This window comes from Halichoeres trimaculatus, unplaced genomic scaffold (genome assembly GCF_033239565.1).
Source record: "Halichoeres trimaculatus isolate MK-OKI-2021-1 unplaced genomic scaffold, fHalTri1.1 fHalTri1_scaffold_2, whole genome shotgun sequence".
Classification (NCBI taxonomy): Eukaryota; Metazoa; Chordata; class Actinopteri; order Labriformes; family Labridae; genus Halichoeres; species Halichoeres trimaculatus.
In genome coordinates, this window is record NW_027437180.1 from 165,696 (window position 1) to 180,205 (window position 14,510).

Genomic DNA, 14,510 nt, shown 5'->3' on the forward strand with positions numbered 1-14,510 from the left:
CTCTGCTCTTTCAGTTTCTTTTCATTGGTAGCCTAAATGAACTTTATCTACTCTCCGTGTCATGATATGCCCCATGTGGAGCTTCTCTCTCCCTCTCTCTGGCTCGTGGGTGGTGCCTTGCTGCTCTCCCCTCCCCTACCTGCAGCTGTCTCTGGCTCACTGGCAATTTCCTGCGGTGCTTCGGACTACTTCTGAGTATTTCTCTGAGCTTTTTGAGATTAATCTCTGTGTGCCTTACTGTGATTTACCCTGCATGTCTCTGCTTCCCTTCCAGTACCTCCTTTGAGTTCCTGCCCTGCCTCTTCCACACTGCTGAGCTCTTTGTTTCATTCCCCTTAGGATTTTGGATTTCTGGATCAATGCACATCTCATGCAATAAAAACCCTTAAACTGCTCTCTGCCTCTATCTGCTCTTGGGTCCAGCTCAAAACTTCTGATTATCAAATAGTGTCGGTCTGTGGCCCCGGAAATGTACCAGCGAAAGCAACATGAGCTTGTCGGGCTCAGTGGGGTAGAACCCAATGCAGATGACATACTTGTGGTAGGGTGTGGGGATACAGACGAAGAAGCCGTAAAAGACCATGATTAAAAACTGACAGTGCTCATGGACAGGTGCAGAGAGGTCAGGCTGAGACTAAGTCTAAAGAAGCTGCAGTTTAGGGTCAAAGAGGTCAAATTTCATGGGCACATTCTGTCAGCAGAGGGGCTCAGAGCAGATCCAGAGAAAGTCAGAGCTGTCCAGGACATGCCCCTCCCCACAGATGCAAAAGCTGTGCAAAGACTGACAGGGTTTGTGACCTACCTTGCGAGGTACACGCCACACCTCTCAGAAGTATGCGAGCGACTACGCAGGCTCCAGAACAAGGATGTTCTATGGCACTGACTTCCAAAACATGATGCTGCAGTTATGGAAATCGAGCGTCTGGCCACAGTGGCTCTGATCCTGACATATTGTGACGTGATCAACCTCGTCACTATACAGAGTGATGTAGTCAGAAGGGACTGGGCTGCTGCTTGTTACAGGAGGATCATACATACTTCAGCTGATATGTTCTGCATCAAGAGCTCTTACCCGGTCTGACCAAAACTATGCTCAAATTGAAAGGAATGTTTGAGTATTGTGTTTGCATGCCATCGATTCCATCATTATCCGTATGGGAGGGAGGAAATTACAGCAGAAACAGATCATAAGCCACTCTCCTCACAGCCCCTAAACATCTTCAGAGCATGCTGCTCATGCTCCAGAATTACAACCTCAAGGTAACATACAGGCAAGGCCAGGACATGCACATCAGAGACACATTGAGCAGAGCAACGGACCCGCCACAGAGGACTGACGCCAGATACAAAAACACAGCATCTGTAGCCTGCAGAGGGCGCAGGAGGACACTGAACAGATAAAGCAGACTGGCTACCTTAGTGTCACCAGCCAGCGGCTGGGTCAGATCAGGAGACACACTGAGGAAGAAGGAGCGCTTCAGTTGCTGAAGCTGGCCGTGCTAGTGGGACAGCCAGATCATCAGGAGGACACCCCGCTGGCCATCAGAGTATACTGGTCAATCAGGGATGAGATCAGTGCACAAGATGGAGTGCTTTTCAAAAGTCAGCGAGTCATAGTGCCAAAATCACTGCATGCAGACATGTTGAAACGCATTCATGCTCGCCATGAAGGTGGAGATGCTAGCTATAGGCAGACGAGAGACACACTCTACTGGCCAAACATGCGTGGAGAAGTGAAGGGTGAGTCAGTGCTCAGCATGTAGTGAATACTCACATCAACAGCAGCGTGAAGCAATGATGTCACATGCGCTACCAACATGGCCATGGCAAACCGTTAGCATGGTCTTGTTCAGACAGGCGGGCAAAGACTTTCTGCTCCTCGTTGATCATTACTCAGATTTCTGGGAAATATAATTGATCTTTCGGCAGAGACCACAGTGGTGCGATGGAGGGCCCAGTTTGCGAGACACCAGCAGCCTGACAGAGTGATAACAGACTGTGGTCCACAGTGGCGGTGAAACATTCAGAAAGTTTGCAAAGGGATGGGAATTTGAGCATGTTAAATCCTTACCCAGGCATCCACAAGCTTATGGCAAAGCTGGGTCTGCTGTGAAAATAGTGAAGAATCTGTGTAAGAAGGCGGCCTGTGCTGGCAATGACCCTTGGCTGGCTATTCTACAGTGAAGGAACACGCCTACAGAGGGCTTGCTTAGCAGCCCAGCACAGAGACCGATGTCTCATAAGCCTTATAATGCCGAAAGCCTCAGCTGGTAAACATTAGCGTGACGCCGTAGCAGTTTACCCCGCTATTAAATCCAACAAAGAAGAAAAACGCGACACAGTAAGCAAAGAGCACGGATGGAAGACGTGCAGCATTTCATCCTCTCTGTGGTTGGCATGTAGCTCTTTGATACAACATCAATCAAGCTTTGTTTCAGAGAAGACCGTGAGCCACCCGGAGAAATGCATCCGCCATGGGGGTAAGTGATTCTTTTGACCAATCAACAGTCTGCAGTGTGTTGCTCCACCTTCTGAGAGCGGATCCGTTCAGTCTGGCACCCAAAGGAAAGGGTCCCAAAAAAGTAGGTCGGCTTGTCTCAGTTTTTAGGGAACTGTCCCGGGATAAGTCAGTGGAAACGCCACAAAATGTACACCGTACTGAGATGAACCGAACCGGTCTGCTCGGTGGAAACGCGGCCATAGACTGAGGACCTCACTTCCTGTCACTGACATGCTCCTGGAGCTGAGCGAGTGAAGCACCAAACTGCCAAGCTCTGGTATGACAGGTCAGCCAGAGAACTGATCAGCCAGATCATACCTGGTGGATGTTGAAGGGACAAACTATCAGTGGAACAGGGTGGACCTGCGTCCCGCAAAGGTGGGAGCAACTGAGTGCCACTCTGAGCAGCACAGTGACCCTCTTTCGTAGCAACCCCAGAAGTCCGCCTCGCAGTGCAGTAGAAAAGGCAGTGGACTGTGACATCAGTGCCCAGGAAGCCAGACCACCAGGCCAGGCTGACCCGCACCAGCCCATGGGGGACCACCACCCACACCTGGGCACAGGACAGCCAGTGGCAGACTGGTGAGGGTGCTGAACAGACTGAACCTTTAGATGGGAGTTATATTTGGAGAGAAGTTCCATTTTTGTTACTATGTGAGTTAAAAAAAATGATCGATATGGACCAAACTCTGAGGAATGTTTCCAGTAGCTTGTTGAATCTATGCCACCAAGGATTAAGGCAGTAAAGGGGGTCCAACCCAGTATCAGCAAGGTGTACCCACTATAGTAGCCGGTGAGTGTATATCAAGCATAGCCATGCTCAAGTTGACGCCCGCCTGTATGAGCAGCACCCAGGTAACACCAGGGTGTGACAAACAAGAAGAAAGGAACAGATGAGACAGTGTTGTTCAGTCAGGTGGATGAAACATGATTTGAAAAAAATCCAGATGAAGTGTAGAGAAGAGCACTGTTGTGGGCAAACAATGAGACAAAGAGTTGGCATTTCACTGGAGCAAGTCCAGCTCTGTGCTCTGTAGCAGTTACAGGTTGTGTATAGAGTATCAGTGAGCTGAGACGCTGGATCAAATCCAGGAACAAGCACTCAAGTTTACAAAAAGTCCATAAAGAACTTAAACTTGTGGCTAAACAGGACAGGTTTCTTTTCATCGGCCTCTGAGTTGAGCCAATAAAATCACTTTGTCTCACTGGCTCTGTTCCTAGAGTGCTGACACACCTATACACTCACACAAACACCGTCACACATACACACACACACACACACACACACACACACACACACACACACACACACACACACACACACACACACACACACACACACACGCACACACACACACATGCATGCACACACACTGCTCGTGTGTACTTTACACTTTTTAGAGTGATCAGGGCGTGCTGTCACAGTTGGTGCAAGGTCACAGTCAACTCTGCTGGTGAATCTGTGACAGTCATTTCTGAGAAGCACAAGAAGAGGATTTATCTTGGTATTTTGCATTGATGCCTTAAAGGGAGAGCTGCAAAGGTAAGAAATCAAACCAAGCCAGTAGCTGCTGTTCTTCTTTGGACAGAAAAAAAAGAAAACAATTGGTTTATGACTGCAGTCAGACTGTTAATAAAACTCAGGTGCTATCTGTGTAAACAGTTTCGGTCCTGCTCTGAAATACTTTCACGTCATTTAGACCCATGGCAATAAACATCTGCAGCTATGCAAGTAAACATAACTCTACCAAGCCACTGATCAAGCTTTAAATGTGTACGTGCACTGATTTGTTGGCTGAGTGGAAATCTTTTCATGAGCTGTTCTTGGAAATCTTGATCTGATCAGGCACAGATGTAATCCTCACAGATGTAATCCTCCATTAAGTATGAAATAAGAGAAGATCCTTTGAGCTACTTGATCAGGCAGGATCAGCACTGAAACGATACCACTGTTTAAAGTTGATCACTGTTTGATACCACCCTGCTTGTAGTTTCTGTGGACAAAGAGCTGGATTGAGCTGAAGAGGAGTCTGATTATTTCTTGTTTGATCATGCCTTCTGGAATGAGGACAGACTAGTTCACGGTTTGATAAGATGAAAGGTGTGTCATGGATTGAAATAAAGGTCATTTTACCCATTGGGACAGTCTCCACAGAAATGTAGGAGGAAGTTAATGCATTACCTTTATTAGTGTTTGATAATGATAAAGGAAACAACTATAGCTGTGACCCCAAATGTGTAGTGTGTCAGTCATGTGGTGTAAATGGTAAATGAACTTGTCCATTAGCTGTGTGTGCTTACTTCAAAAGCAGTTTCAGTTCAGTTAGAAAATAAGTACCAGAGTGACTCCTCTCTATTTGTGTATGTTTTGGTTTTCTAAAGTTGCGTCGTAGTGAGCGCTCTTAACGCACTCTGTTCTATAGACGATCTCTGGCGTATCTATTAGCTTGTGTTTTGTTTTTGCTTCATTCTACAAAAGTTGAGCTGCCCCAAGCTAATTTCTGCTCTGACTCATGTCTTTTTGTAATTTTTAAGCCTTGCAGACCTTTTGTCTGTAAGGAGAGCATGTATGAACTGAAGTGAATTTCATTTTGTTGTCAGGAATGTTACTTAAACACAGTCAGTGCTTTTTACTGATTTGGTTTTATTTTTCTGTAATATAACAGTTTGACAGTGGTGGATTCAACCTGAAGTCAAGTAGAGTTCAGGAAAAGCAAGCCCTGTGTCTTTTTGAAGAGTTTGGATCCTTGTTAGCCAGCTGTCTAGTTGCACTTACCACACGTGCTGGGAGGACAGTATAGTGTGGATGATTCAAATCAAGTCCCCTCAGCACCTGTCCTGTGTTGTGTCCCAGGGACATGTCCTGTACCCTGTTGTTTTTTTCCCTGCATTACGCCTCCAGCACGACGTCTTCTGTCCTGATGACTGGGGCGGTGTCTCACATTCTGCTTTACCCCTCAGCTTAGTCATTCACAGTATCCAGCCCCGTGCCCTGTTCAGTTTCCTGAATAAAACCGTAAAAATTCAGAAAGGAAAAACACATTTTTAGAGGGAAAAAGAGGCTCATACCACTGTTTGATGTAAACTAAGCTACGAGTCTCTGAAAGCCTTGTGACCCTGAAAAAAATCACCACTCAACACAAGTGTTAATCTACCTTCAAGAACTGTATGCCTGACAGAATCGGGTCGATTAATATTGATCAGAAGGAGGTCCCTCCTTTGTCAGGGCTGTAAAGAGTGCTAGTTTTCTTGTCACGGAAGAACAACAACAAACAGAGCCAATTTTAAGAAGGTAAGGATAAACCAACAGGTGATTCCCCAAACTATTTAGTTCCAATTACTCCCACCATAATTTAAATTGATTTGGTTTGGTTTATTAATGAAGGAGCCATGCCAATATTGGTTATTAATGTTTTGCTGTGATGCGTTGTGTTAGACTGGAGCTATTTTACACCCTGCTTGGACAGCCGAGCAGTTACAGAGCATCCTAAAGTCTTCACAGTGGTTCTCTTTTTCAACATTCCACTACAGCCTCATTACAAAATGAAACAAGTCATTTTTGTCCTTAAAAGTTCTTTACACAACATCCCAAAATAACAACATGACCCAAATGTTTTTGTTTTTTTAATGACATTTTTTTTCAAATGTATGACAAATAATAACATAGTTATCCCATGCCCATCAGTATCCACAGCCTTTGCTCAGTGCTTTGTTGACTCACCTTTGGCAGCAGGCACAGCTTCCAGTCTGTTTGAAGATGGAGCCTGAGGTTCTCTGGAGTAGGTTTTCATCCAGAATGTCTCTGTACAATCGTCCAACAATAATTCACTCTGATTTTTTTTCTTCTTTATTTGCACTGAAGCTTAGAAAAGCATCCTTTACTGTTCTACAGTGTCATTTAGCAGATGCTTTTGTCCAAAGTGACGTTGAACACAAGCAAAGGTTTAGGAAAGATTTTTTTTTTCCTCCATGTAGAGTAATGTAGTCATTGCTAACCACAACTGATAACTAATTAATCACTGCAACAGTATCCTCCAACCCTAAACAACCTTCAATAACCAGAGCTAAATATTCACTAAGAGCTGAGTCCAGGACCTTCTGGCTCATTCTACCCCTGAAGACAAAGAGAAGGGTCAGCTTCAGTGCTGAAGTGTTCCCTGAACTGATGAGTTTTCAGACATCTCTTAAAGTAGAAAGAGACTGTGGATCTTGGAGAGTTTGGTAATTCATTCACCATTTGGGCACAACAGAGGAGAAGAGTCTGGCTAGAGATTTATCACTGAGTTAAACATGTAGAAGGTTTAAACATTTTTAAACTCTCTAACTGTTCCTCCAAACTACAGGTGATAATGAAAATCATGTCCCGGAGGGAAGTGAAGACAAGTACAACATAACCAAGGATGGAAGCCAAGGGGGAAGAGCAGGCTACTTTTCCAAGCTGTCCCTCTGTTAAGACTGACACATCCAGAGATGAGCCTCCGTACTTTAGCCACGAGGAGAGGTATGTTATCCTCTACTCTTTACCATGTCACTTTTAAGCCTGGTTATACTTAGCTCTGTGTCACAAAATGTGAAGAACAACATTTATCAATGCTTCAAATGCATGAAAAACAAATAAATATGGGTTAGAATCAAAGACTTCACCCTTGTTAAACATGTGACATGCAAGATCTCTGTAAAACATCTCCACTGGGAGCCTGAAGCCCCAGCATATTACTTATTTTGATGAAGCAACAGCCAAGGTGGGCGAGGGATGATAATATGAAGGGATGGCTGTGCACTGGAAAGCCTCTGCTCTGAAGGAGAATACACTGCCTATCCCCACCTGCATTTAACAAAGAAAAGAGGTCAGAGCCTCCACTGGGTAACCACTGCAGTGATAAATATGTTTCAGCTAGCAACAACTCATTTCACATCAGTTGATGCACTGAGTGGCTTCTCATTGCTTAAACAACCATGTCAGAAGGCGTATCCCCTGGTCGTGTAAAGGACATAAATCTATTCTTGATTGGAGATCAGTTTAAAGTTTGGAGAAATGATACGGTAAGATATCAACAGCAGAACTCAGTTATTTGAATAATTAAAGTAAGAGAATTTCCACAGTACAATTTGAAGGGAACTCGAGACATTGGGACTAAGAAGCTGTACAGACCAAAGACAAACACTAATCAGTGAGGTTAATATAAAAAAAGGCTTCAGTCTAAAGAGTCCAAAGATTGGACTCTGGAGCAATGGAAGAAGGCCTGGTCTGATGAGTCCAGATTGACCCTGTTCCAGAGTGAGCAGAGTGAGTGGTGGGCCATCAGGGTAAAAAGAGAAGCAGATGAAGTGATCACCCATCATGCCTAGTGCCTACGGTCCAAGCCTGTGGGGACACTGCTGTGATCTGGGGTTGCTGCAGTTGGTCAGGTCTAGGTTCAGCAACAGTATGTGCTCAAAGAATGAGGTCAGCTGACCACCTGAATATACTGAATGACCAGGTTATTCCACCAATGTGGAATTATTCCCTTGACAGCACAGGAATATCCCAAGAGGATTCAGGATGTCAGGGTTCATAGAGCTTACGCTAAGAAAGAGTGGTGCAGGGAGCATGACACATCATTTTCACACAGGGACTGACCTCAACAGAGCTCAGACCTCAGCTCCATTGAGAATCTGTGGGATGTGCTTGAGGTGACCTCAGCAGCAGTCAGGGGGCTGTATGAGGCTTATTGGAGATCAGCTATGATGTCTCGACAGCCCTGCTTGCCATCAGATTCTTTGCTTCATTTACTTTTATAATATAAAATGGGTATTAATGAGATGGGTTTTTTTTATTAGCAAATAGTCATAAGGGATATCAAACTTAAGTTCTAGTTTTATCAGAGTCCAGGTGAGTGGATGTAATGTAACTTGACCAAAAGAATTCCATACTCTTTTCTGCAATATATATGCTCAGTTCAGCTCCTCTCTACAGCTCTCCTTTCTCATCATTTGCATGTGTACATTTTTACTAGGACTCCCCCAGGTAGCGAGGCAGACAGCATGGACCCAAAACAGAAGAGTCCAATGTCACCAACACATCTGTCTGTAAAGAGTCACAGATCAAAGAGCCCACCCTTATCATTCAGACCTGGGAATAAAGGTGACAGGTAAGAATAGGTCAGCGTTACTTAATATATGATATGCAACATTAACCCTGTGATGCCTGTTGGGTCTCGATGCAGCCGAGATTACCTTTATATCCCACCATTGCCCATTGAATTGTTCTACACATACCAAGGATCGTATATATAAAAATGTGTGTGTGTGTATATATATAAATATACAGCATTTGCCTTTTATAATTATAAATTTATTCTGGCAGTAAAAGGTTAATTTTTCTGCATCTCCCACTTTTTGAAGTACATGAATGAAGTAGAAATTGCATCAGACTTTTTGTGTGTGATAATTGAATGTCCTTTTTTTTGTTCATAGAAACGTGCTGCCAGCTTTCGCAAAACCTTCAGCTCATGAGCCAAAGGCACAAAATGTATGTAAGGCTAATGTATGTAAACTGTAACAGTTTCTGTCTGAAAGAGGTTTTAAAGCACCTGACATGTTTCCCTCTTTAAACATTTTGGTGTAGGAAGATGACCTTGATCTACCAGCATCAATGGAAGACTGGACCACAGAAAATGTCAAAGACTGGCTGACCATTCATCTTAGAGTATCACACAAAATTGCACAAAGTCTTTTTGAACAAGAGTTCTCAGGAGCTTGTTTGGTCTCTTTTGAGAAGCAGGACCTTTTAGAACTGGGTGTTCCTCTTGCTCCAGCAATACAAATTGTACGAGAGGTTGAGAAATTCAAGAGTCATTCAGGGTTGGGGTTGGGGTTAGGATGGAAAGAAGAGGAGATACAAAAAGTTTCAGGACACATAGGTCAGGCTATGGAAACTCAAACGGAGTTGTCAGATTCAGGAATCCAAAGTCTAAGCTCATCAGTACTCATGCTGCAGGAGGCTAGAGACAGAATCAGGTCTCTAATAAATCAGGGATCGACGACCTTCACACCGTCTCATTCAGAAGTTACTGACAGTTCATCTGTCCCACCACGTGGGAGGCCAATATGCCAGTTTGGACCCTTTGACAAGGGCAACTCGTCCTTTTACTACACACAGCCTGGAGTTCTCCCCCCTGCAGATCGTCCAAGCAATCTTCTTGACCCTGTCCATGAGTACCAGCTGCTGACTGGTGCTGATGAAGCAAGGGAAAAGGAGATACTTTGTGAGTTTGAGAGGGAAGTTTTCTGTTTTTCTGCAAGCTGCATGAATTCACGAACAAATGGCACCATTCATTTTGGAGTCAAAGACCAGCCTGAACAGGGACATGGTGAAATTGTTGGGCATGAGGTCACCACCTTCAGGAAGTATGCTGAGGCACTCAATTCACATCTGAGTGATTACTTCGAGGAAAAGCATGTCGAGGCTGCGAGAATGTGCATCAGGCCTCCAAAGTTCATCCAAGTGTACCGTGAAGATGGAACAGCTTCAGCCAAATGGGTGATTGAGGTTGATGTGGTCCCAACATATTCACAAACTCAAGAGGATATTTTCTATACGCTGCTCAAAGTTGAATCAACCAAAGGAAAGCATCAGAGCAGAACAGAATGCATCTTTGTACGGGATGGCCCAAGGTCAGTTAATATTCTGGCACACCCTAATCCTCGAAGAGTCCAAGAGGAGATTACAAGTCTGCCTGATAAAGTTAAGTGCTGGGCATCAGCAAGAAAGGCAGCAGAGGAGAAGACAGAAAAACGCCCCTCCCAAGGCAACCAGGGCCAAAGGCTTAAACAGCTGGTCACACGAGGAAGAGAAGCGTTTGAGAACTCCATTCAGGTGGTTCTCGTTACGGACAGATGTCACCCGGATCAACTGGAGCACCTGGACTTCCTGAAAGAGATGAAGCTATTTGCTGTTCTGGAGTTTGACCCTGAGTCACACATGAATGGAACATGCAGTCTCTACAGAGGAGATCACGTCGGTAACCTGCACTACCCACGCATGTATGATGCTCAAGACAGTGTATCTGCAACCATCCAGAAGCTAAACTTGTTTCACCAAACAAGTTGGATTTTCTGCAATGGACGAGTGAATGAAGAGAGTGAGTCAGACAAGCCACTGGAACCCAGAGACTGGCTGAAGAGACGCTGTGGTGAGGTCAACAACTTGGTGTCTTTTCTTTTCAAACCAGATGTGCTTCCAAAAGACAGACTTCTTGTGATATTCATTCTTCACTCAGCCGTTCTGCCCTCAGCCCCCATTTTGGAGGCTTTCTGTGCCATCCACCGCACACTGGAGGGAGTTGACAATATGTTGTGCATCTGCAAAGATTGTGATGTGTTCAGTGGCTGGAAGAAGCTGATAGAGTGTCGCTGCATGGAGGACATTACCAGCAAATGCATCTGTGATCTGAGTCTGAATGAAATATCAAGCACCATCAAAAAACTAAGAGAACCTCAAACACAGTCTTCCAGAAGGTTCCTGCCATCCACAGGCTCAAGCTCAGTGCTCCTCACTAAAAAGGATGAGGAGCTGATGACTGCTTTGGACGTCTTGTGTGAAAACCAGTGTGAGAACACAGAAATTGAAACACAGGATTCGTTTGAAAAGTTCAAGATAAAAACAGAGGAAGACTTTTACAGAGGAGGGCAAGTCACATGGTGGAACTTCTACCTTTCTGAAAAAGACAGCCTGCCATTCATCAGTCGAGACAAATACAGTGAGCTATACGACCTCATCACTCCAGTAGAAGGCTACACAAACCCATGTACTATCATCAGCCTTTTCCATCACCCCGGATGTGGGGGGACAACTCTAGCGATGCATGTTCTTTGGAACCTGAGAAGGAAATTCAGGTGTGCAGTTGTCAAAGACAACTCAGCAACAAATCAAGAAGTTGCAGCTCAAGTCATATACCTTCTTACATATGGCACACAGGAGGAGTCAAGGTATAAACCTGTTCTCCTCTTGGTAGACAACTGGGATGATGTTGAAGATCTGAAGCAGTGCATCCTGAAGAACCAACCAAACCAGCTCCTGGTGATCATACTGAACTGTGAGAGGACCAGGTTCCCCGACGAGAGCTCCAGAAACAGCCGCACTGCAAATGTGTCCATCACTAACAAGCTGTCGATCAAAGAGCAGAGTTTGTTTTCAGAGAAATCCAAACAACTCAAGGACAGCCATGACAGGCCAGAAACTTTCTATGCCTTTATGATCATGACAAATAATTTCAGTGAGGATTACATCACAAACGTGGTGACCAACATTATTGCAGAACTTGATGTCAGCACCCAAGAGGGGAGGCTATTTTCCTTCCTGGCTTTGCTGAACACCTACGTCAACGGATCCTACATGTCGTTGTCTCTATGCGAAGAGTTGGTGGGGATAGGAAATGCTTTCTGGAAGAAAGAGACTCTTGATGAAAAAATGGATCCCTTCTCCACTCTGATGATCACCTTTTCTGTTGATGAGCATGGCAGCTATCAGGCTGTACGACTCCTGCATCAAATGATTGCTAAAAAGTGCCTGGAGGTCCTTATCCGAAGACATAATCTTCCTCGGTCTGAGATCATCGTCGACCTCCTGCACTGCGACAAACTCTACAAATCCTGCATGGGGAAGGACTTCCTGATCCAAACCATCCAAAGCATGCTCGTCACACGTCATAGAAAAGAGCAAGGGGATGACAAGGACACGTTTTTCTCTCCATTGGTTGAAGAAATACATGATGAAGAAGGATCTGGCAAAATCAAAGATGTCTTGGAAAAAGCTATAGGTAGGTTTGATAAAAATGCAACCATACCACAGGCACTGGCTCGATATTTCTGCATAAGAGAGAAAGACTTCAAATCTGCTCTTAAGTGGGCTCTAGAAGCACGCAGTAAAAAGTCAAACTCCTACATCGCAGACACAGTCGGGCAAGTTTATAAAGGGAACCTCAGACAAGAAATTGAAGATGCTGAATATCTCACTGCAGAAACACTAGATGTTTGTCTAAAACTGGCGCACTCTGCTGTGAATGCATTCCGGGATTCCCAGGAGTTGGCCAAGAAAGACGATTTTTTGGATGCTTCTGATGTGCTCCACAAAAAAAGACACAGTTCCTACAACACATCAGGCTACACTGGAGAGATGGATGTCATGATGATCCTTCTTGATCTCATTACGGCGCTCCCTGTTTTTGTATCAGACAATCACAAGAAGGACAAGATGCTACAGTTCCTCAAAGGTCAACACCCAGTAAGCAGTCTGAATGATTCAAGCAACCAAACAGTTAGCCAGTTTGTTTCAGTCATGGGAAGTCACGAGAGATTCCTTGTTTCTCTGTTTCCAAGGCTAAAAGACATCTTCCATTTCTTTGAAAGCTACTTCACATACCTAAGACCCAGATCAACCCAGGAAACAGCTGATGACAAAAACAAGCGAAAGATTTCTGAGCACTTCAAAAAATACTTGAAAATTTTTAGTATTTCCGCAGAGGAGAAAGCATCTGAAAAGGCCAGCAAACCCAACCTGAGTCTGCGGCAGGACATAGCAGACCAGAGGGGCTATCTGGAACTAAAAAGAGCAGACACATTTGCTGGACTGCTTCAGCACTTGAATGACAAAAGTCCAACAGAGATGGAGCACATTCTTGGTAAATGGCAATTTGTCCATGAGAAATCACCAACCAGAAGTGTGTCAGATACAGTCAACCTAGTTCTGGCAAACATTGTTCTTCACAGCCTCAAACCCTCCTTCAAATCTCTGAAGAAATACGAGGAGTTGGTTTCTCTCCTGAACGAGGCGCTGCAGAAAGAAGGCACTCATTCAAAGCTCACAGAGCTGTACTATCTCTCCATGCTGTTGATGTGGCCGTCAAAGGAGCAGAGGCTTGGAGGTTTAGCAATATACAGAGACATCAGCGTGTACATCTCATCAGCCAAGAAATCTTTTCACCAACGCTTCTCTCACATGTTTCCAGCACGGAGTGCTATCACTCATTTCTTCCTTGGGAAATCCGATGGACTCAAACGAGTCGTGCCCAAGGTGAAGCTCGATCACATTTTGATAGCTGTTTCAAAGCAGCAAGCTGGCAGCGGGGACCAATGTCGTCAACAACGCAGCCTTCAGTTTCTGTGGCAGAGCGGAGCAGCATGGAATGAACCAGAGATCCAAAAAAAGTTGCTGAGAGTTAGAGGACATTCAGAACAAGGGGAAATATATGTTAACTATGCCGGCAACCTTAAAATGCAGGTGCGTCCAGTTTACCTGGGTGATATCCGAAGTGGATACAGCCGGGAGGAGGTAACGTTCTACCTGGGGTTTACTATGGAAGGCCCTGTGGCCTATAACATCAAGTATCAAAATGAGTAATAAAGATGAGGGTCTGGGATTTGTTTCATGCACACCCTGACACATATAGGGGCATCAAACACTAAAGCTTCTCTGAGACTGTGAAGGACATGCCACAGCTGTTTCATGCTGACAAAAGTTTAAAAGCTAGACATGCCGGTCTCTATGGTCCAAAGCTCTGTGGCTTCAGGGGGTGGACGTACAAACTGCTCAACCACAACAGGAAACCATGACATCTGACTGCCACTCATCTTCCTCCGTCCCAGTTTGGGACTGTAGTCTTTAAGAAGTTCAGTTTGTACTCTTGTCCAAAGATAGCAGTTTCCCAGCAGTCCCTGTTTCCCCAGAGTGTTAATGGGAGATTTGAGGAGTTTCAGTGACTCATGATTTATTTCACGAAGGCACCCTGGCATCCCATACACCACCACCTCCACCACCACCAAAACAAAAAAGTGAGTCACAGTTGCACAGACGCTGCACATTTTCCCAAGACCTTTGTCAATTGAGCACCAAAAATGTTTTGATTTTGTGTAAATAATGTTCATTATGACCAAATATCTGAACATGAGTGGAAACACAGCACACTTGGGGAGAGTACTGATTATGTAAGTCATGTGTTGCCTTTTCTTACTTTCATTTCTGCTTGAAATC

The 14,510-nt window shown here is 44.7% G+C and overlaps 1 protein-coding gene across 1 annotated transcript; it reads left to right on the forward strand.

The window, feature by feature from the left end:
• The first annotated feature begins 6,876 nt into the window (after positions 1 to 6,876).
• Positions 6,877 to 14,510, forward strand: LOC141784591 (sterile alpha motif domain-containing protein 9-like). The gene is made up of 4 exons (XM_074662472.1): positions 6,877 to 7,001; positions 8,497 to 8,631; positions 8,957 to 9,011; positions 9,108 to 14,510. Exons 1-4 carry the CDS (start codon positions 6,901 to 6,903, stop codon positions 13,878 to 13,880), a joined length of 5,064 nt encoding a protein of 1,687 aa, XP_074518573.1. The 5' UTR covers positions 6,877 to 6,900; the 3' UTR covers positions 13,881 to 14,510.